The 22,400-nt window shown below is 37.6% G+C and overlaps 1 protein-coding gene across 2 annotated transcripts in view; it reads right to left on the minus strand.

The window, feature by feature from the left end:
* itga3b (integrin, alpha 3b) overlaps positions 1-22,026 on the minus strand; it is a 28,250-nt gene extending 6,224 nt beyond the window's left edge. The window contains exons 1-15 of one of the 2 annotated variants that reach the window (XM_041973422.1): positions 21,663-22,026; positions 6,957-7,084; positions 4,729-4,811; positions 4,049-4,298; positions 3,743-3,841; positions 3,106-3,310; positions 2,393-2,586; positions 1,817-1,905; positions 1,560-1,696; positions 1,349-1,435; positions 1,193-1,260; positions 894-1,033; positions 638-784; positions 416-513; positions 78-243 (exon numbers count right to left, since the gene is read on the minus strand). In XM_041973422.1, the coding sequence (XP_041829356.1) occupies positions 78-243; positions 416-513; positions 638-784; positions 894-1,033; positions 1,193-1,260; positions 1,349-1,435; positions 1,560-1,696; positions 1,817-1,905; positions 2,393-2,586; positions 3,106-3,310; positions 3,743-3,841; positions 4,049-4,298; positions 4,729-4,811; positions 6,957-7,084; positions 21,663-21,838 (2,067 nt within the window). In that variant the 5' untranslated portion in view covers positions 21,839-22,026. Of the gene's footprint in view, positions 1-77; positions 244-415; positions 514-637; positions 785-893; positions 1,034-1,192; positions 1,261-1,348; positions 1,436-1,559; positions 1,697-1,816; positions 1,906-2,392; positions 2,587-3,105; positions 3,311-3,742; positions 3,842-4,048; positions 4,299-4,728; positions 4,812-6,956; positions 7,085-10,264; positions 10,368-21,662 lie in introns of those variants that run through there. The other variant, XM_041973423.1, reaches the window with a different exon arrangement.
* Between the last annotated feature and the right edge of the window lie 374 nt (positions 22,027-22,400).

Here is a 22,400-nt window from a genome sequence, read left to right on the forward strand (position 1 = left end):
ACAATGATTTCTCTCTTAGCAAAATGGCATTATGAACAAACATTTGTCAGTCATCTGCTGCCCTCCAGTGGACATACCACAGGCCTGAAGGCAGCGTACGTCAGTACACCAGGGATGGTGACGTTGAGCATTGCCTGATGGGCGTCCTCAGCTAGCCTCCCAGGGGAAGGAAAGTTGGTCACATTCACTTGCAGCCTTAACTTCATATTGCTGCTGAACTTGAGCACTTGAAACTTGCCCTGTCTGAACACAACAACAATACTTATTTATTAATGTTAATGCTATTTTATGTCCAGATAAACATATGCCACAGAAAGCTTTGACTCTTATGTGCTTTTCCAAAAATAGGGTTAGGGTGTGTCTAAAAATGAGCTTCACATCTCAGACCTAAAAACATTAGAGCTTCATTGTTTACCTGGGGTACGGCCTTGTTTGCTCGTCAACAAACTGGGCTTTCAGCTGTAGGTTGCTTGTGCACTTGTTGTCTGAGCCACATTCCTTCTGAAAGTTAATCTACAGGAAATAGAACAAATACCATCATATCGTGTCATACCTCTCAGGAAGATTGGCCTGTTCTGGATACAACCTCATCCCTCCTTCCAAGCTGTTCAAGTGTAATATGTGTATTACTTTGTACCTCAGTTTTTTCTGTGAGTTTCTGATCTTGGCTGAGAACTGGGAATGAGTCCAGGTTCTGCAGGGAGCGTCTGACTTTTGGTTGTTGTTGTTGTAACGCCATGTTGAGGGAAAAGACCACCGGTTCCAGTTTGTCCTTCAAACCTTTCTGTCAGTTCAACCAAGAATTTCATGTTAGTCTAAATGACTGCTTTACTAAAATGTGTGTATACTCATATATATATACACACATATATACAAATATGCAATCACCTTACCATTACAGTCAGTTTCAGAGTATGACAGATGGATGTGGAGGAAGGCAGGCTCATGGATCCAGTATATGTACCACCAGAATTCTGGAATCGAATACGAGGACTTCTTGTCTTTATGTCGGCTTCCACTGTGTAATCCACCGCTTCACAAAGCAGAACCAAATAGAAAACATTACAGAACACAGCACAGATTTAATGTGTTCCGTAAATGTAGATGAAGCTATTTTTTATGGATATAAAGACTGCACATTAGGATGGTTAAATAGCCAATATAAAGTCTATCTACATAAAAAATTGCTTACTGATATTCCTTTTGAAGTTCTTGTTTCCATTACTTAGAGTGAATGACATACACATGGTAACTGTAATGCTGTGAAGTACAACGAGAAACCCAATAATCAATTAAAGTCAATCAGAAACAGCATTTGCCTAATTAGACATTTTGCTAGACATATTACCATGGTTTATTTTCAGTACACTGATTAGGATCCACAATCTTGGGTTCAGCAGTGAAGTTTTTAGTTAAATGGATTACAGGTCGAGCTCTGAAAACAATCAGACATGTATTCATGTTCACAGTTTTAAAGTAGCAAATATATATAATAAAAATGGGGGAACTTCCCCTATTTTTGAAAACTAAAAACACATATTCTGTTTGACTTTTTCTACCTGAGAAGGGCAATGTGATCATCCAGAGAGCCAACTAAGATATCAGGGTAACTGTTGTCATCCATGTCCATCCCTCCACTGATGGAGTAGCCAAAGGTCTTGAATGTGCCATTACTTACTGAATTGCCCTCAATCACCTGTAGAGGGTGTCAGTTATACACAGATTTCCAACTTGTGTCATATAAAGTTCAAACTTATTACCACAAAAAAAAAAAAAAAAAAACAAACAAACAAAAAAAAAACTATAATGATGATACCTGACTGTATTCCTGTGGTGGTTGTTTTTTACTTCCCATCCATATGTAGACGCTTCCTGTTTTGTGAAATGGTGCCCCCACTGCAAAGTCTACAAACAGACAAAAGAAGTATCTGAAGGAAAGCTATTGAAAATTAAAATAAGGCAGTCTCTGTAAGAAATATAGTAGTAATAAAAAAATACTACAGTTTACTCTATGCTTCCCTCCTTTAGATTACTGCAGCAATGTACTTAACTATGCTGTATAAATGTAAATAGAAACTGAATGTAATAATTTGCACATCACAAAAATAAACACTTTATTCAAATATCAAAGGCTGAAAGTGAGACAATTTCAGAATTTCATGAAAAAATGAGCTTTAGTTTAAAAATTTCATGAAAAATTTAGTGAAAAAGTATAATTACTTACTTTTAATATTTGTTATGTTTTCTAGTTTCTATCATTTACAGAATATATTGGTTGATGAGATGTGCAAATCGTTGCATCCTACTTTTAGAACCCCCAAAACTCACATTACTTGCAGGACATTGTTTACCACACCTAAGTATAAAAGAAATGCTGTATTCAAAGTCATACCTTGGAATCCATCTTGGTTTACATCACCGATGGCAGCAACTGCAAAACCAAATCCAGATCCAGAAGAACCTTTCAGGACCACAGTGGCAGTATAATTGAAAGATCCATTCTCATTCATAAAAATATAAACTGCCCCTCCTTGGTCCTTTGTACGGTCAAAGTAAAATGGAGCACCAACAATCAGGTCATTCCAACTGCAACAGACAGGAAACACATCCAAAAAACAAATTAAAAAAATATTGTATCTATATCGTGGCTGTTAAAAGGACATGTTTTCTTCTCTTACTACATCAGTGTCAAAGTCATAAAGCATTCAAGGATGGAGCAGGTAAAAATACAGATGCAGTCTTACACTTGCAAACATAACTTTTTTTTTCTGAATTAGGAATCAGAATATCTAATATTTAAAAAGTATGACATTAGCTGGAAAACCATATCTGAATCCTGCAATTAGTTTCCATTGTTTCTATATTTTGATTGGTTCATATTGTGTCCACAGACATTTTGTTCTGCACTAGTTAACAGCCCTTGGAAAACAAAAATAAATTAACCTTCATAACTAATTTTCATTTTCATAGCTATGCAATGTTAGACTGATTACCAAAATGTGTAACGTGACGTTCTGACTTGGAAAAAAGAGCTAATACTCAAAGTATGCTATGCATAAGCATGTTCTATTTCCCATACTCCCAACTATCTGTGTAGAAACACACTCATCGTTGTTGAGGTCGGTGACTGCCAGGCTGCTTCCAAAGTATGAGCCCACTTGTTCGCCATAGATGATTTGCACAAGCTCGATTTTATCTTGAGCCTTTTTCCCAAACATCACAGAGCCCTTGGAATTGTCCCTAGGAGCCCCTGTCACCACTGTGTAGTCATCATGGCTCAGTAGCTTCTTCTCTTCAAGAACTGAATACCCTGTTGATGAAAGTATTGGAGAATATTTGGTATCTTACCATTTATTGAGACATTATAAAGCATTTTGAGTACCACAAAGGGAATCATAGGTGAAGTGTGTTGTTACATCTAACTCCATAAATCACAAATAGCAATCAATTGTATATCTCCATCTAACCCTCTTCTAGTCATGTAAGAAATGTAACATAGCAGTGCAAAAATGGCAAAGGAGCAAGGTAGGCAACACACTTGGTTTTGGTTTTCATATATTCATAAATTATATTTATGAAGGTCACATACTGTACAGCCCTATATTTCATGTATTGGAACTTTAAATTTACTGATACACATTTGCTGACACTTTACAAATAAAACCACTTGAGACAATATACTGTTTATGTAACTGTGGAACTGTTAAAATGGTGTAGAACGATGTAAAGATCATATATCTACCCATGTAACTGTATCGATACGGCAGCTGTCCAAAATTAGTACCAACTGAGTCCCAGGAGTTTAATGGATCTGGATCCCTCCAAGTTACATGAACATTTCCTTTAAAAAAGGTACAACATTAAAATCAGCTTCATGTGCAACAAAAAAACAAAATCATAACGAGTCTGTAAATTGGTCCACGCTCAAACATCATATCAATGCATAGGCTGCAGGGAAGCCCATATATGAGTTCTAACCCACCCTAAAACCTGCCCATCATTTAATTTTAACATTACAAATTTTTGCTGTCATCTCAACAGTTCCTACCTTGCCACATGTAGCTCCCTGTAGCACCAATGTAGACGTCCGTGTCTGTCATGCCACCTGAGATGCCCATGTTGCACATGCCCTCCAATTCCATGTCAAATGTGGGGTTACAGACCTCATAATTGTAAGTCTGCCAGTCATCACTGGGGTTAAAGGTCAGATCATTACTCCTTACGTAACACTGTCCGATCATCCGCTGCTGTTCTTCTGAACCGCCTTGGAGAACCTTAACATAGCGATGCCCACATGCCTGGAAACCAGATAAAAATGAAGGTCAAGGGACTCTGTTGTTCCTTTAATAACCTATGTCACATCACAAGCCTGTACCGAATGCATATAAAAGTACCAGTTTCATCATAAAAAATACCTTCATTATGCTGTGCAGTTTGCATCAATAACTGCATAGTTTAAAGGGTAAGCTCTGTAGGCTGCTGTGCCATAAAACAGTATAATTTATGAGCAAGTTATCAGTTCTTCTTTAGTGTTCAATTCAGTACTAACACTTAATAAGTATAAAATTCTATATGCAATACAATACATAATAAAATACAAAGATTAAAGACATACATAAACAGGGTATCACTTCAGCAGCATCTCCTTCATGCTTGGTGTTACTGTTTAACTAATGCATATCATCACCTGGACTGTAAGGATTAACTGAGATAAACATGTCATCTCACCAGAACTCGTCCCGCTGGCTGGCCCCGCTGACTAGCCACAGTGACACCCAACCACATGCCCTCCACCATCTCAGACTGAGTTGCTGTGAATGTGTGACAAGGGTCAGATAATAATGCCATAGTTTGAAACTGTCAACAGGCTGTTGCTGATTTATATACTCTCATTTTGTTCTGTCTCTATTATCCTGTTGTATTTTTTTGTATTATATAGTGCATGACTTTCTTTATTGTTTGGTCATGGATTTAGAGATCACACAATATCGAGGTCACAATTTCACAACTAGACTACCACTAGTTCCAACCGGCACACATAAATCAACCATTTTATTTAAACAAACAGCATGATTATGCAGAGTGCAGACAGTGGAAAACCAACCCAAACAGTGATATTTATTCAGCATTCTTCATGGCCCGACACATGTTAACCACAAGAATGTGCTGGGACTTGAATAACAGTCATGCAAGCCTCAACATTAAAAGTGATGCAGGATCCTTTCATTATCGTTTTTACTTGTACCTTTTAAGAGAAAAGGTGAAGGAGGTGGAGCTGTCTACATCCAGCAGTCAAAAACCATCAATTAAAAAAGGATTATGCATTTTTCAAATGCTTTATATGCTGGAGCTTAATAAGTGCAGGATATGAACCTGAATGCTCTGAGAAATACTGGGGAATGAAATTTTCAGTCTTACTGGATGAACGGAAAGTGGAAAAAATGGAAGCTAGATGACTATCATGTCCCAATTTTTACCTAATCAGAAGTAAAGTATGCAGAAATTATCCCTGATTAATTTTCTGATTTGTTGTTAAAAAGTCGCTCTTAGTGGAGAGTGCAGCTCAGCCTGTGGATACAAGACCGGCTTTAAAAAACATAAAAATAAACTCTAATACGATCTGAATTATCTCTGTGGACCACTAAAAAAAAATAAAAAATAAAAAAAAAGTATTAAGTTTACTCTAGTGTTTGTGTGCAGTTTCCATTTTGGTTATGGTTATGAAGTACAATATTGAACTTTTGGAGAATTTGAGTTCAATACATATTTTCAGCCCATTATTTAGGAACAATAGCTCAAACTGGCAGTTTATTGATAAGCCCACTATTCACCTTGTTCAAGACCAAAAAATCTCAATAACTATGTTTTACAAAATGTACAAAACTACCCCAAGGTCTAATTCTTATCATATGCCTATCAAACCTTGAGAAACTTGTTTTATTGCTTCTGTCTTCCTCTGCACCTCAAAGCACCAGGAAGCTGAATCGGCAGGTGTAAATATTAGGGGTGTAAATCACAAGTATAATTGTGATACAATATCCAATCAATTCAGTGGATAACAATTATTTTTACATTCTGTATTTTGATCTTAAAATGTAAATAATGTAATGTAAAAGACTGATATAATATCTTTTGTATACATTAAAGTAGGATATAGATAGATAGATAGATAGATAGATACTTTATTGATCCCGAGGGAAATTCAAGCATCCAGTAGCATATACATACATTAAAGGTTAGTACTTGACATTAGGGGTTAGTACTTAAGCATAACTAGACTAATTTAAAATTAAATAGAGGCAACGGTAGATAAAGAAGACCATTATTATGGTCTATGTACATATATACTGTACAGGTGATCAAGTATGTACATATGTTGACGGTGGTAGCCAAACAAGGTGCATGAGTGAAAAAGTGCAGGATGTGCAAAAACTGCTGAGACAGTGTTAACAGAATGGGATAAGAGCAAATGTGCTTCCAAATGAGAAAAAGGCACATGTCCATAAAAACTATTCAGACTATGGTTGTGGTTGTGACCCCTGCGCCCTCAGCGAGATGTTGTACAGCCGGATATAGTTTAACTTGCTCCTTTTTAGCATCTCAATCAAAACAAAACAAACTTTATTTCCTTATTGAAATAAAATAAGCAACTCTGGTTGTTAGAAAAAAGCCTTTTTTAAGTGTGTCCTACTAATGATTACTTTATTGATGCTAAGTAGATATTTTTTATTCGGATCAATGCTATTAGCATGTTGATCACTGAATCAATAATGTATTTTACACCTCTTGTATATCCAGATGTATTGATTACAGACTCAGCCATGCATTTTAATTCCCCCTTTTTTATATTTTCCCACTCTGAATTACTGAAGTTTTTTTTTTCCCCAATAAATTTAACTTCATTTCCTAAATACTAAAACAAGAAATCATATCAAAAAGCTTTGCATCATGCTTACTTGAGGTGACCAGGTCCATCCTGGAGCAGTCTGTGGTATCTGTGGTAATGGGACAAGAGTAAACAGCTCCTGTTTCATTGACATTTTTGAGAGAATTGGCTTTCTCTTTGGGGGCCCCAACGAGCAGTCTGCACACACAAAGCAAGACACAGAAAACGGAAGTATTTTAGAGATCAGAACTGTTTTATGTTGTCAGACAAAGCAGACACAGTAGCCACAACAAAAATGATCTAACAGATAATCTTTTAGTCTAAACACAGAAAACACATCTTGCACCTTCATGTCGTAGTGCACTTTAATATGTACAGCTTATGTCCAAGCATCATTTAATAGAAAAGTCTGTGCAAATAAAGCAGACTGACAGCTGAGTGTGTATTCACTCCTAAATGCAGTGTGGACCCAGCCAGTTTAAGTGACCTTTAAGAAAGAGAGAGGGAGAATGGAGCATGAGCCATGCCAAGTCTAGGCACAACACACACAAACTGGCTGCGTGGTTAACTCTCTCTCTCTCTCTCTCTCTCTCTCTCTCACACACACACTACATCTGAACCTTTTAACACACCAGTGAACCAGAGAGTGATTACTCCTCTCCGAGGTTCTTTGAGGCAACACACTATTTACCGTAAGCACAAGATTTATTAGCTCCACTTTGTAGGTGGAGGGTGCGGACAGTATTGTTTACAGTGTGTGTGTGGGTGACATATAACCTGCTGTACTTCATCCAGAGACAAAAGCAGAGCTGTGCAGGCCTACTTAAATATGTGTCTGTTCTCATTTGATCTTTCAGAAATTCTCAGATCATTGCAGGTTCAATGCTGACAAAAAATTACTAACATGGTGGTGATCAGTGAAAAGTGGAAAATATTGAGCTACATCTCTTTCACACACTGATAAGTTAGAATAAATAAAGATAATGGATGAGTGTTTCTCCTTAACTTCCCTTACAAGGTCAATATGCCTTCAAAATGAAGTGAGAGACGGCTTGTGAGCGACATTTCAACTTGGGAACGGATCACTTTGTTTTGAGAAGTAAAGCATGACAGACGGATGAGGTGAATCTAAAACCACATGATGTCTATAAAATTGTCTTACCTCAGATCAGAGGATGCAGCACTAATTTCAATCTAATGTATTTACATTAGGATAGATATAAACCTAGTACAAAAGGTAAAGATTTGTATTTGGCCAAATATTTCCCCCTGAAATAATACCAATTAGTGTTGCTTCTGTGGAACACAGCTAAACATGTGGGTAGCTCCACCCAAAATGTGTCAAAATCCCCTTCAAAAGTTCTCCTGTTGGTGATATTATTATCCATTTTTACACATCTTTCATTTTATACTGTCAGGTACCTCAGTATTGTGTGGAAGCTTGTACCATCCTCCTCATGCTGGTCACCAGCCTGGTCACATTTTAATGCAGGATGGGATACCATTTCTCACGGGTAATTGTTTAAGGTCAGCCAGCGTGGATGTGTTGGACACTTTAGCGCATAAAACACATCCAAGCTGATCTCACAACTGTTCAATTGCACTTTACTTTGTCATCCCCATCCTGGAGGTAGGTCCAGGAGGGCACTACTTTCCAAAAATGTGTGAGGTGTTACTTCTAAGTGAGGCATTTACTATTTCTGTTGCTCATTCATTGTAAAGGGGACTTTTGTTTTTTCAATTATGTACATTACAATGCTAAATGGTATTATTAAAAGGGAGAATTAATTGACAAAACACAAATTTCCTTTCTTTTTGTGCTAAGTTTATGATATTTTAAATGTTTATTAAGATTACAACACATCCATAAGATCAGCATTATCATTTGAAAAAAAAAGTTATGCCTTCTTGCTACTATCTCATGGGCATTGCCACATATCAATTATCTTGCAAGAGTGATGAAAACCAGGAAGAGCCAAGATGGCCTCTGAGGGTCAGCAGTTTCCAGCTGAGAAAGAGGAAGAGGCCTTGGTTCAGGTAATAATTCAATAACAAAGACAGCAACTAAGTTTCCACAGAGGTTTGTAGCAGTGAACAGAACGGACAGAAACGTGTCCCACAATGAGCATGCTGAGGCCCAATCTTAGCCGTGTGTGTGTGTGTGTTCCCATACATACTAGAGAAAATGTTAACCTATGAGAAACAGATGTGTTCTTTTCTGCTGTCACAGCTTGTTTTTCTGCTTTTGTTTCTCTGGCTGTTAAATTAAAAGTCACACACAGTTTTGTTCAATGGGAACATGCCACAGTATATTAAAATGCTGCCCTCCAAATTTAGAGAATTTTGTAGCGAAACCAAGCCACACAATGCCTTTGTGAGATTATCCAGAGCTGTTGGACGAGATACTTCAAAAACAGAAAGGAGTTGCTGTGAACTTTGCTCCTACTCAACAGCAATGCTGAAGAAATGGGGCAGAGTCCAGCAGTAATCACACATGCATCAGGAGGTAGGATAATCTTTACTGGGAGAATGTTGGTTACAGCAAACCAGAGAAAAACAACCTGTAAATTCAACCTCATAGACAGACTAGAGAATTTTTTAAAAGGCAATTATACCAGTGTCTCCACAAATCAGAGACATAGCGGATGGCACTGTATTTAATATTTGTTAACAATAAAATTATCATATTTTCTGATGCATTCAGACGACACACAAATTTAAACATTAGATTCCTTAAAAGGGCTTGTAGTGTGCTCACTCTGTGAGTCACAAACAGTTCACTAGCACTAGTCCATCTCGGCTTTTTTAACAAAAGCCTCAGAGCATCATTATAGGCAACTTTCAGTCTTTGCAGGCTAGATTTTTTAAAGTTCCCCCACAGATGAGCTGTGTATAGTGAGGTACAGTAAGCTCTAAACAAAGTCACTTTCACTCCAACAGAACAAGAGCCAAACCTACGAGACAAAATGTTGGCCTGTGCATAAAACATTCTGCACTGCTGATACATGTCCTCATCGTCTGATAAAGAATCAGTCAGAATATGTCCAAGACATTTTACTGTATTAACAACAGTGAGAGTATTGTTCTGTGAAAACCTGAAGACTGCTGGTGACATTGAGGAGGGAATGAAGTAGAACTAATGGTTTAGCTGGCAGCAAAGTATTAGGTCAAGCAGTAGGTAGACAAAACTTCAGTAGTCTTTCTATTATATTGTTTCCTCCAAATGGCTTTTCACTGTCTGAAAAGAGTAGGTTTAGGTTTCATGAACCCACATTTTTCAATTCAAGCAACTAAGTTTGAAAGTAGTTCCTAAACCTCTACAAGCAACAATGTGACATAAACATGAGTAACTAAAAGATGACATGGTTACAACAGCACCTTATTTTCCATCCTTCTCCAAGTGCAACAATGTGTGCTGTCCTCCTATCTCCTTCTCTGCTCATCACCTTCTCATAAACAGCCCGTCAAAGACTCAGGCGAGGGAAGGGAGGCAACAGGCAGCTGCATTCCTGCTCTGAGGACATGTTGAAATTTGCCCCTTTCTGCCTAACAAGTGATCCAAATGTTTGACTAAACCAAACATTTACAATAGCAAACACACCTAGTTAAGCTAAGTCTGACTGCACTCTCGATATGAGAAGTAAGATAACTACAAGAGAAGGGAGTTTGATAAACTACTGTATATTCATACCAGTGTTGGTAAGCTAAACAGAGGTCACTCTATCCAACAAGGTGTTGTTGGTTTGGGAAACAAATGTCAAACAATGCAAATGGCTTACTTGCAAGAGATGATCTCACAACATTTTACCCCATACTTTGACTATTCATGACACACAATAACACCAACAACAGTGAAACCAGGAAATCCAACATAATTAAAGATGACTAAACCCTCTTGGATGATATTTCCGCCCCAACTCATGAGTTTTAAGATTAACAAGAGGCGACAGGGGAGTGCTGCCTTACACAGGCTACATTCATTTCCACGTAGATGCAGTTTGACCCTGAGTCATAAAAGCACACCTTTACTAGCATTTACCTTAAATGTCAATGAACAATGAACAAGTAAATTAAATTCTATAGAGACCACAATAAAAAAAGGAACCTGAAGTAGCACTAAAACCAAAAGCGGAAACTCTACATTTCGAGCTGTTTAACACACTATATTTATGTAGAGTGCTGCAGCATTACAGGGTTGATCACTTTCAAGATAAGCTTAGAGTGACCTGATTGTCACAGGGTGTGGCTGCTGCCCTTAGGCCAAAGAAAAAGAAGGAAATCTACAGCCATATCTTTACAACCTCAGGGCCTGTTTTTCACTGTGAGTCATGAAGAAGTCAGAATCAATTAAATGACTGTATTTGTTTCAGCCATCCTCTTTCCTCAGCTTTAAAGCCTTTCGCAATTCTGTAGGACATATTGTACACAGATTCTGTGGACAGCTTTGTAAAAATTACACAAAGAATGTTTGATTTACTTTAATGTAATAGTAACCTGAGACTGTCATGTTTTTGTTCTGCAGCATTATCTACAGTACACATATGTCTACCTTCATTTTAATTATGCTATGTTTCAGTTTACTTAAGTCAAACTCAAATAAAAAAAGCGTTGACGGATGAGGACACAGGTGATTGGTGAAATGAACAGCTCTAAAATGATTCAATGATATGAAGAGCAAACAAATATTCAAATTTTTTTTTAATGATCTGCAATCAAGTTTCAGATATTTTGTTAGGTGCTGTCAGTAAACCTCAGGACCGTACTTATTGTATCCCACTCAATGAAACACAAGGCTGCTCTGTAAATAATAAAACAAGTACAGGCAAAGAACAAGTATGCAAAATCATATTAATCCTAAACTCTAATTTTGACATAATAGCAACAGACTCGCAGATACAAAACAACCACAACAACAACAACAAAATAACATTCTCACCCACACGAACCTCAGATTTTCAGCTTAAAAAACTGCAGGTGACTCATATTGATTCTAGAGAATCCCAACCACTTAGACCCACTAAACAAATAAATGGAGATAATATTGAATGGGGAGACTCAATTTGCAGATTGAATTAAGCATTAGGACAAGAGGAGACTGGGCCTGAGATCTTTTTATGCTGCTGTAATGGTGTAATGACTTCAGCGAAAGACAAGATGGTTGATATGACAGGCATGATGTGTTACACTGGGGTCCATTGTAACCGTGCTGATGGCGAGGGGGCTTAAAGTCACGTGGTGAACGTGCTTGCTTCTGAACATTTTCTTTTTTTTTTTTTAAAGAATTGATCTGCACACAGTCACTGTTTTACTACTTTGTTCATTGAACTTTCAGGAACTGACACACTTTCAAATTACTCAGCGAGCACAGGTAGTTGTTAACACGCTAAAACACATGACTCATCTCTGGCCTGATAGTGGAGAATGTGGGCCACGCAGAACAATATGCTCTTTTATTTATCAAGATTTTATATTACCAGTAAGGGCTTGGCAATAGTCTATATGGCCAATATATCAGTAAGAATTATTTCATTATTGGTATATCATAACATGCCAACATTAACAACTATATTAAAACACAAGGTACTTTATGGACATTCATCCAACTATGCTTGTTTTTTTCAGAAAAGTCGATTTTTTTTAGGAACGAGCACAAATAATATATTTGAGTAACCCTGACTGACTTATTTAATACATGAGTTCACACAGGATATGTCCTGAATTCCTGTTGTTCACCTGGAACAAGTAATAGATCAGCAGTTACTGAATGATGATTCACTGTTAGTTCATACCTTAACTGATCTGTCACCAAATAGGTATATTTTCACAAAAAGACAAACAAAACAATAGAAATGTAAGTTCCTGGCAGGGGTACACATGTGTGAAAATGTGTATAATGGCTCAGAAATAATAAACAGTTTATATATTTATTTATTTAGGCTACATTTTTTAGTTTATTGGTTAGACCTGTGGTGTTATTTCTGATCAACAGGTCAAAAGGAAACATATTTTTCTTCCTGTGGTAAGTCTATATATTGTTTTTTTTTTCATTTTCTTTTTTTTTTTAGTACAAACTTTACAACAGGTCAAGACATGGAGCTGAATGTATATTTTTGTAGAAACCAGCTAATTTGGTAGCATATCAAAAGTAACAGTGAATAAAAATTCACTAACAGATAATCTGTTTATTAAAAAATAATCACATAAAACCAAAGAGAGCTGACGGTGAGCAACAGAAGTGTGTGCAATATTCTGCATGAATTCATGCAATAACTTAATAAATTCATGCCCTTTTCTGGGCTCACTGACTACCTCTGAATTGACAGATCTAAGATAAAAAGCAAGCAAACCCTCTCACCAGGTCATCTGAGGCTGGTTTTACCCTTATATGGCTTAAAGCAAGACTTTAACAAATAAGCAGACTGAGCATTGATGAACAAGGAAACACCTCTGATGCAAATGAAACGCAACACATACAACTGCTAGTAAAATGGTCACAAGCACAGAACTGTTCCATTAAATGAGATAAAATATTAATTTGCTTCACACAGCAGTGTAACAGAGTATCTCAGCTGCGCAAACATCCTGTTTGAAAACCACCATCTGCCACTGGTGAAACAGTAACAAGAGAACAAACTCATTTTCACCCATCTTACAAATTAAACATGGCTGGTCATACCTTGATAATAAAGTGACTCACTTTTTTATTAGCAGCAAGTAAAACCTTGTTTGAAAAAAACATTGCTGTTTTGGTTTATGTCTTTCAGTTGCTGTGGCTTTAGCCACAGTGTGAATGCTGTGAATCATGTCAGACATAAATTGTACAAATGCACAGAAAAAAAACAGCATCTGCCAAATTGCCACATAGAAATACACACAAATGTATGCATGCAAACAGAAACACACATTTGCACAGACTCACGCAGCTGGACTGTGTCAGGAAACGTTTCTCAGTGACCCAACTCACCACACCAGTGCACATCATGAAGACAGAATTCACACGAGACCTTGAGTATCAGTGACAGTATTTCCATTAACATTTTGACCCTGCTAGTGAAAAGGGATGAGGGGTTTAAGAGGGGGGAAGCAGGTAGACAGCTGACAGCAGCACTGTTAGCGTGCCTGCTCAGTGCCAAGTTTTCTCTCAGCTATTACTCATATGCTGGTAAAAGCTGTGCAGGTGTGTGCATGAAACATCTGCTTTTACCTGCTGAGGTTTGGAAAACTTTCTACATACGATTTCTGCTGTGTGATATGAATTATTTTGTTTGCTCATTCTTTATTAACAAACATTTTCAATTGTATGTACTTTTGGGAACATATCACAAGTTACAACACACACCTACTTCCCAAAACACATACCGATGTAAACCAATACTTCAGTATCATTTCCCTATTCAAAGATGAAAAATGGCTTAAAGAGGGAAGGGTATTGAAGCATATAGTTTTCCAGCTGCAGGTAGCCCTCATTAGCCCCGAGGCCTGACACACCAGCTCTTTTTTCCATGCTGTTGGGGGCATTTGTACAACTATGGTAGAAAGGGGGATCTCTTACAGGTTCATCAAGGCAGGGACAGTTTTCACTGCTGGTCTTTTCAGTAAAAACCCGTCTGTAAAATCTCCTCTGTGAAGATTAGCAGGACGCCTGATATCCTGCTGTAATCCATTTCAACATGTTGTGAGAAGTTGTTGCTCACCCTGCTCCTGTACCAAAAGGGAATTCAGCGGGTAATTATTTATCATTAATTAATAAATACATTAAAGATTGAGGTCTTTATCACAATGGACAAACTAATACTTAGTCTTGGAGTTGAAGCACCTTAAAACATTTAGGACAAATTTAATTTTGCCAAATGTTTTCAGTCTTTTTTTGTTAGATTTCTGTATTGGTTTCATCTTTACCTAAATAAAGTTGCCTTGATAAAGAGTCTAAATATTGTTGTAACAGCTATTTGGGCCTTCTTTGAAATATCATAAAATCAAGTGTTGTTATTCCCAGGTTTTTCTGGGCAGATGCAAATCGCCACTTAAAGTGTCTTCTAATGTAGAAATGTTTTGTAGGATGAGGAATTTTGAATCCTCACCAAATCTGATCGATCATATTATGAAATGAGTCATTAGAGGTGTATAATGCAGAATACCTGTCTCTAGTGTGGGCTGTTGTTGATTTGCAATAGCATGCAACAGATGGTGTAGTTCCTCAGAGGACTTTTTTTCTCTCACTCGCTTTAGTTGTGCTATAGCTAACTGCAGACATATTTAATTTCTGTGTCACATGGACTCCTGAAGCCACCATTTCCAGACATTGATGACATCTATGACAAGCTGGAATCGACTAAGTCTTTGCTTGCTCCAGAGACCATGCCTTCAGATGCCATCTTCCCAAGGTAGTTGGTGGGGGAGGGGATGTCGAGAGCTTGTGGAAGCAGAAGTAGAGCCAAGATGAACTAGTTAAAAACAAACTCTTGCTTGTCAGCTGGCTCATGAATTCTGCTTTTCAAATTGCTACATGAGCCACTGGTGTTTTCACTGGCACATTTATTGATCAACTATCCTATAAGGTGATCAACGAGAGGTTTTAATCACAGACTATAAAATCTTTACTTTGACTAAAGTTGTTGATTTTCTAATTTGGCATTAAATGACAATATTATCGACTTTTAAGTTCCACTCGCATTAAATGCTAGACTGTAAGACACCATATGTGCTTGTGACACTAAGTCACTGATTTTGTGGTTATTCGGTTGCCTTAGTTAAACAACTAACATAATATTTTTTACAGTACACTACCATTTTTAGTTATCACTTATGTGAAGTATTTTGTTTCAGTTGTGACTGTTTAAAGTGCGTTAGAAATAAAGTTGGTATGGTATACATTTTACAGCAACTCCTTAATGAGTTAACTGATTTCATTCATGTGAAAGCACTGCAGCCCCTGGACTCTCTAACCCCATTAGCATTAGCTGACATAGCAAACTGACATGTTCCACCATGCTGAGCTTAGAAGCTACATGCTAGTCAATGTAAAATAAGTACACGTGGTGGCTAACTGACTGCTGTTGACCAATTGTTACTGAGATGTTTTCATTTGTAGAGATAATAATGTATATATATATATATATATATCTTTATATGCTAATATGATATAGAGTCTCTGTGTAACACTGAGATAAGACTTCATTAGATTAAGTATTAAAGTGCATTCTGTAGAATATTAATTGAACATCTGTAGTTTCAGTGCAACTAGCAGCTATACCTTTCCTCAACCCTGTGACATTTTCCAGCAAGGTCAAGATAAAAGAGCTTGTAAAATCGACAACAGGAGAAACTCTTTCTGACCTTTCTGACCCAAAGCCTTTTCTGTTTATATTTGGCCTTCTCTTGCAGAACATATTGGTCCTTGGCAAAGTGCACAGCGTGTCTTTATTGCAAGAGTTTTAAATTAAGGTATACAGTGGTTTCTATGCAAGATCATGACAGAGGTGCACAAGAAACTAGTGGGCAGAGCGGCACTCAATCCAGTTTGTTTGGCAAAGCTGAGTTTATAAACAGAGATAAGAGGTCGGTTCACTTTAAAAATCAGCCAGAAGAAAAATAAAAAGATAAAAATTGTTCAAATTTCAAGGAGATCACAGACTTTTGCAGAGAGCAGAAAAATTTTGTTTATACAAGCCAGAAAAGGCAGACTGAGGTCATGCTTGACCATAGTCAGTACAAAAACTCTTGAGTTATAAGTCTTATTTCTTAAATTTACAGAATGAACATAACTGTAAGCAAAAATGAAATAAAAACACTTAATCTGTCACAGCTCAGTCTGTCACAGTGGCTGGAACAGATTATGTTGTTAGCTCTGACCATGCCGTTTAACCTGTATAAATAAATAAATCCATCATCAAGGAAAACTTCAAGATAGAAATGTTTTGAATCAATCCATGATAACTTTCGCTTTTCTTGCTATAAAGACAATAAAAGAATCTTGAATCACATACGTTGAGAAACTGAGATCCAAAAACTATTCCTAGCAACAAATAATTTAAGGTGTGTTGGAAATCATTTCTGTCAAATGGGGCAGATTGTAAAGTTTAACTTGCTGTGAGCATTATTACATATGGAGGCAAGTGAAACTAATATTAACACGATGCTGCTGATATTTTTAAATAAGGAGAGCAATAACTTAATCAACACAAAAAAGAAAAGAAGAGAGAAGAAAAAGAGAAAGTAAAGATATTTATTATAATCTTAGTCTGTTTTCCCCCAGGATACAGTCTGTATACAAGAAGCCCATCTATGAGACAACACCACCTACAGTTGGAACAACCAGAGCTAAGAAGGTTTTCCCAGATGACCTACACATTGTTGTCTATTTCTGCTACACAGAAAGCAAAAGCAAGTTGCACTGTTCTAACAATAACAGTTTTTCTAACGCACATATTGCAGGAATGTTGGCCTTACTTCTGATAGTTGCCCAGATTTGCACATCCTGAATGTGTCCACATAAATGAGGAGTTAAATCACAAGGCTCAGAGAAAACTCATATTACACTGTGAAAATGAGTTGCCTAGCTGCTAAGTGACAGTTAAGGAAGCAAACTTTTTGCATCTATCCTTCATATGCAGAGGGGGTTGAGTGCTTTTGAGTGTATTGTGTTCCTATAGTGCATTATGGTTTATCTTTATCAGAACAAAGATGAAATTTGATTATAAAGGGTGAGTTTTCAGTTTCAGTACCACACACCATCTTTGTGTAATGCCTTTTTTACTTTTCAAAAACAAGATTAGAATCATGCATTTCTCCTTTGCAATTCCATTTAACTATAAGAGGTTTGGAAAAAAAAAAAAAAAAACAGAACATGTTTGTGTGCATGTTTGAACTGAACATCAGATTAGTGTGTGTACAGCGGCCAGTTTAATTTGCACCTTGCTGCAGAGGGGAAGGCCCTGTCAAATGAAATGGCTGACTTTCAAGGCCTCAGGCTGCTACAGCAGACAGAGATGAGCTACAAAGAAAAAAAAAGCAAATACGCTTCAAGTCAAGTCAAGATTAAATATGAGTTAGTTTAGAGAAGGAGATTACATTTCTCAGCTCAGAGAGGTTTCCCCTTCACAAATGAAGGAATCGTTTTTTCTGGTGTATGATAAACAGCAAGGGCATTTAATTAGGAGGTATGTGTGTTGTCTGATATTTCTCTGATCATTATTCTCACTCCTGATTTGTCTCAACCTGAAACCTGGCAGGTTGTGACTGTGCACAGAAGGGTAATACATTCCAAGCATACCGTGGGGTCAGGGGACTGGAAGAGCCAATAGATGGCCAGCTGACTGCCCAGTCCCCCCTCCCTGCCACAACAGAAAAAAAAAACAAAGAAAAGAAATCTCTGAAACTTTCAAAGGGTAATTTAAAGACATACAAGGAGTGGGGCAGTCAACACCCAATACAAATTGGCCTCAGGTAGCTTTTAGATTGCTCAGGTGCAGACTTACTCACCAAAAACCAATGTCAGCTTTCTAACTGGGCTGGTAACCCACCCCAACCCCCTAGACTCAAACTATATTGAATAATTTGCTTAAGCTCAGCCAAGATACATTGCTAGTTTGACACTATTTGGATAATAACCTACATCTTAGAAGGGTAAAGGAAAAACTTTATGACTGGACTGGGAGTGGAAACTCGGTCTTGATTTTTTATCCCTGTCCCTGTCTGACTCATGGATGCACAAAGAACCGCCACATTGTGCATGTTTTGACTGGTTTTTAAGCCTAGTTTGTGCATTTTTCAAATAGTCACACTACAATTACTTCCCCTTACTTTGACAAGAAAACTTGAAACAGCTCTGTGGTCCAGCAGAGCAGGGGTCATAAAGACAGTGCAAAACCTAGTGCAAACCAGACTGAAACAAAAACAGCCCAGTTCAAACATTGGAAACACTATCAGAGCCCTGTTAATGTAAATACTGTAAATAAAACATATTTAAAGTACTTCTGCTATTTTGTGACGTTTTCATTTCAACTAGTCCAGAGGCCTTCCTCAGTTGTTATTCTAAACAAAGGGCAGCTAGTTAGCTTAGCATAAAAGTTAATAGGCTAGTTGACATAAATGGTAAGTTCTTTTCAACAAGACACTCGTCAAAAAGAAATAAAAGATAGTTATTTATCAAATTGAACTTTTCTGAAGCACCTCTTCTGATTTCCCTGACTGCCTCTATAACCACATCAAGACTCAGGGGCTCAACAAAGAACCAGATGCAAGTATTTTACCCTCCAGACTTTTCAGAGCACCTGTACTTTCAGGCTAGGGCTTACAGTGCTGAACATTTCAGACTGATCTGGTTTCCAAGTGTCTTATTTATGCAGGTTTAATTTCCACAGCTTGTAAAATTTGTTAACTGCAGAGATAATGGTTACTGTTTGTAAATGCATAATTCAAACCTGACCAGTAATGATCAGTATGGTCAGCTGTGGAGAGAGAACCTGCAGTACAAGGGGATGTGGTCAAGTGAGGTTGAGAAAGAAAAAAGCAAGAGAGAGAGAAAGAGAGAGAGAGTGAAGAACAAAGCAGTAAATAAAAGAAAATATTCTACAAACATATAAAACATCTGCACCACCTCTGAGAAACACAACATAGAAAAGTTACTTAGATTTGTATGAATATAACAATAAATACTGATGATAATACAGATATGACCAAAGATAAGAAAAGCATATTAATAAAAATATTTTAAATATATAACCTTTCAAAGTCAAACAAGCAGAAATGTCGCTCACTATAAACACAAAAATAGTTTAAATTCCCAGCTAGCAACAGACTGATTAATCTTTTAACAACCTTGTCCTTACAATACCACCATTACCATTAACTTGTGGTTCTTGGGTTGCAGACTGGGGATGGTGACCCCCCCTCTCTGGGACAGGGCCAAGATGGCACATCAGATGACAGCTGGACACTGCTGTCTATTCTACTAACTGGGGAAATCTCTGTAACACATATCAGTCTCCCACTTTGAGAGATTAAGCTGATAAGCTTTGCAATGAGACTCGCTACAGTGCTGACAAGGTAGAGGAAGTGGGCCATGGTTTACAATTTTCTTCCTGCTTTACTCTTCAAAGCAAAACGACGACACAGATAACACCAAGTTATGAGCATACTGTGTGATCATGGATGCGGAAGGATGGAGGGGCCACTCTGTAATTGGCAGAGTGAAATCCTACTCCAAACAATGATACTGTTTGAGGAGCTTTCATTAAGCATGTTGTATAGGAAGTTAAGATGTGTTATACACATTCATGTCCTTGAACATCAACGACATCCGCTCCTAAAAAAAAAAAAAAAAATCATATTTGTGTGAACTCTTCAGAGGATCGTTAACTTGACATGAGCATTGATTGGTTGTCTGGTGAGTTTGGATTGAAGGGTCGTTGCAGTCTATCTGTTGTGTTTTTGCCTCCTCTTTCTTCTTTCTGCTTTCCTTTTTGCTTCTTTTGGCTGTCTTCCTCCTTTTCTGTCCCCTCCAATCAGGTCCAGTGAGATTATATAGATTCCATAATTCAAAGTAAATAAATAAATAAATCAGATTATTAAGAGGAACCTTATACCCATAAACCTCCCCTTGGCAAAGCAAATTCATTCAGCACAACACAGCAACCACTATCATTCGGCTTGCTAAGATGCTGGACAGGACAGAAAGATAGAAAAAAAAAGCACTGATGTCTTGGTAATAACCTAAACCTCTTACAGGCTTATGAACACCTTTAATAGGAAACACAAGTCCACTTCTATCAAAGTAGAAAAGTATTATAGAATTATAGTACAGTTATCTACTATTCACAATTATTTAGCTTAAAAAACTGTATTTAAATAGAAAAATATACAAAGTCAAGCTTTTAATCGTTGAGGGTCTGAAGATCAATGCTAACTTTTTAATATTAATGTATCTAATGTATGAATTGTTGAACTATTTGCCCGCACTCTTCCACAGAATGGAGAACCCCATCCCCTCTTCACAACTCAAAATCTCTATCTTTCTAGGAATTTCTTGTTACATCCAGTTTCTGATCAACCTCAAATGAACCTAATACGTTCTGCAATGATCCATAAAGCATCTTTAATAAACTTTTCCATTATTTTATTGTCTTTGCACTGTTTGCACTCCACTTTAGAGCCCACACCTCAGCGCAGTCCACCTGCTCCAGATGTTTCACCTGAATCTACTCAGTACAAAGAGGAACGTCACAGGTATTGTTCAACATTCATTTATTTGATGGTTTCTCCTTTTAAACAATAAAAACTTGCCTGTGATTGTCGCAATCCCTCTTAAGAGTATTGGGTCGTGTTTAAAATGACTTTTATGTAATATTAAATCTGATGTTGCACTCGCACACTATAAAAGGTCGGAACTGTGACTGAAATGCATTAAGCTTTAGACTGCGCAACTTATTGCAATGCCTAACAAAACCATAATATACTTCTGCTGGTTACACTTCGATTCTTGCCACTTAACACTGTTTCTGACTTGCAGTAATTCAAACCTTTCTGTCCCGCGCGTTCCTGCTTTGAGGAAACGTAAGTGTATCATGCCAAGAGAACCCGTGGAAACGGAAGAAAGTGGAGTCTGGGAACGGACGACAGGTGTGCGCTATCGCGAGGTTTTTCGAAGGTGAAGTCTGCACAATAACAATTTGTTTTTAGGGTAATGTGAGCTGCGCGTTAGACTAGAGATGTAATTTAACCTTTAAATTGGAGAGTAGTTTCATTTGATCTAAAACATGCATTTGGGAAAACTTACAGGTGTTTTCTGGAGCCCTCCGTCTGATCGTGCAAAGCTACTGAGAATCCAAAGAAGCTGCCTTTGGTTACCCCCTCCTTGATCACAGGAAAGCGTTCATCTATATTAAATCCACTGCAGGTTTGTGTTCCGTGGTACACGACAAACACCGCACAGAGTAAAAACCTTGGAGACATGTTTCAGCTGTTTCTTTCTTTCTTTCCTACTCCTTCTCAAGTGCAATCGGCTTTCTCCTTCAGGTGCAATGATCAGCATGCGTCCGACGCGGCACTATCCCGCTGCGAGCTCCAACAGGTAGGCTGCTGCTTCTGAGACATTTACAGCCGCTACCCTTCGCGCTCAGCTTGACACTGGCTAGGTGTCGATAGCTGCCTCCCACAGCCTTCTCAATGCTTCCCTCCCCCCTGCTATCCTTTTTCTCTCCTCCTCTCTCTCCCACACCCCTTTTTAAAACAAGTGCACTGGCTGCATTGACATAACGTGGAGTGTGGTTAGCAGTTTGAAAACTGCCTTTACCATCTGCCCTTTGCTTTTGCACACAGATTTTTTTTCTTGTCTGAAGAACAACTGAAAAATGAAGAGCTCAAAGGGAATTCCTAAAAGCTTGTGACAGTATTTGACTTATATGTGCTCCAGAAAATGTTAATTACCATCGAAGACTATACCAAGGCACTGCTGGATGATGCGGCTGATATTGATTACTATCTTATCAAGGTTTAATGGCATAAATCAAATTTT

This window comes from Melanotaenia boesemani, chromosome 21 (genome assembly GCF_017639745.1).
Source record: "Melanotaenia boesemani isolate fMelBoe1 chromosome 21, fMelBoe1.pri, whole genome shotgun sequence".
NCBI lineage: Eukaryota > Metazoa > Chordata > Actinopteri > Atheriniformes > Melanotaeniidae > Melanotaenia > Melanotaenia boesemani.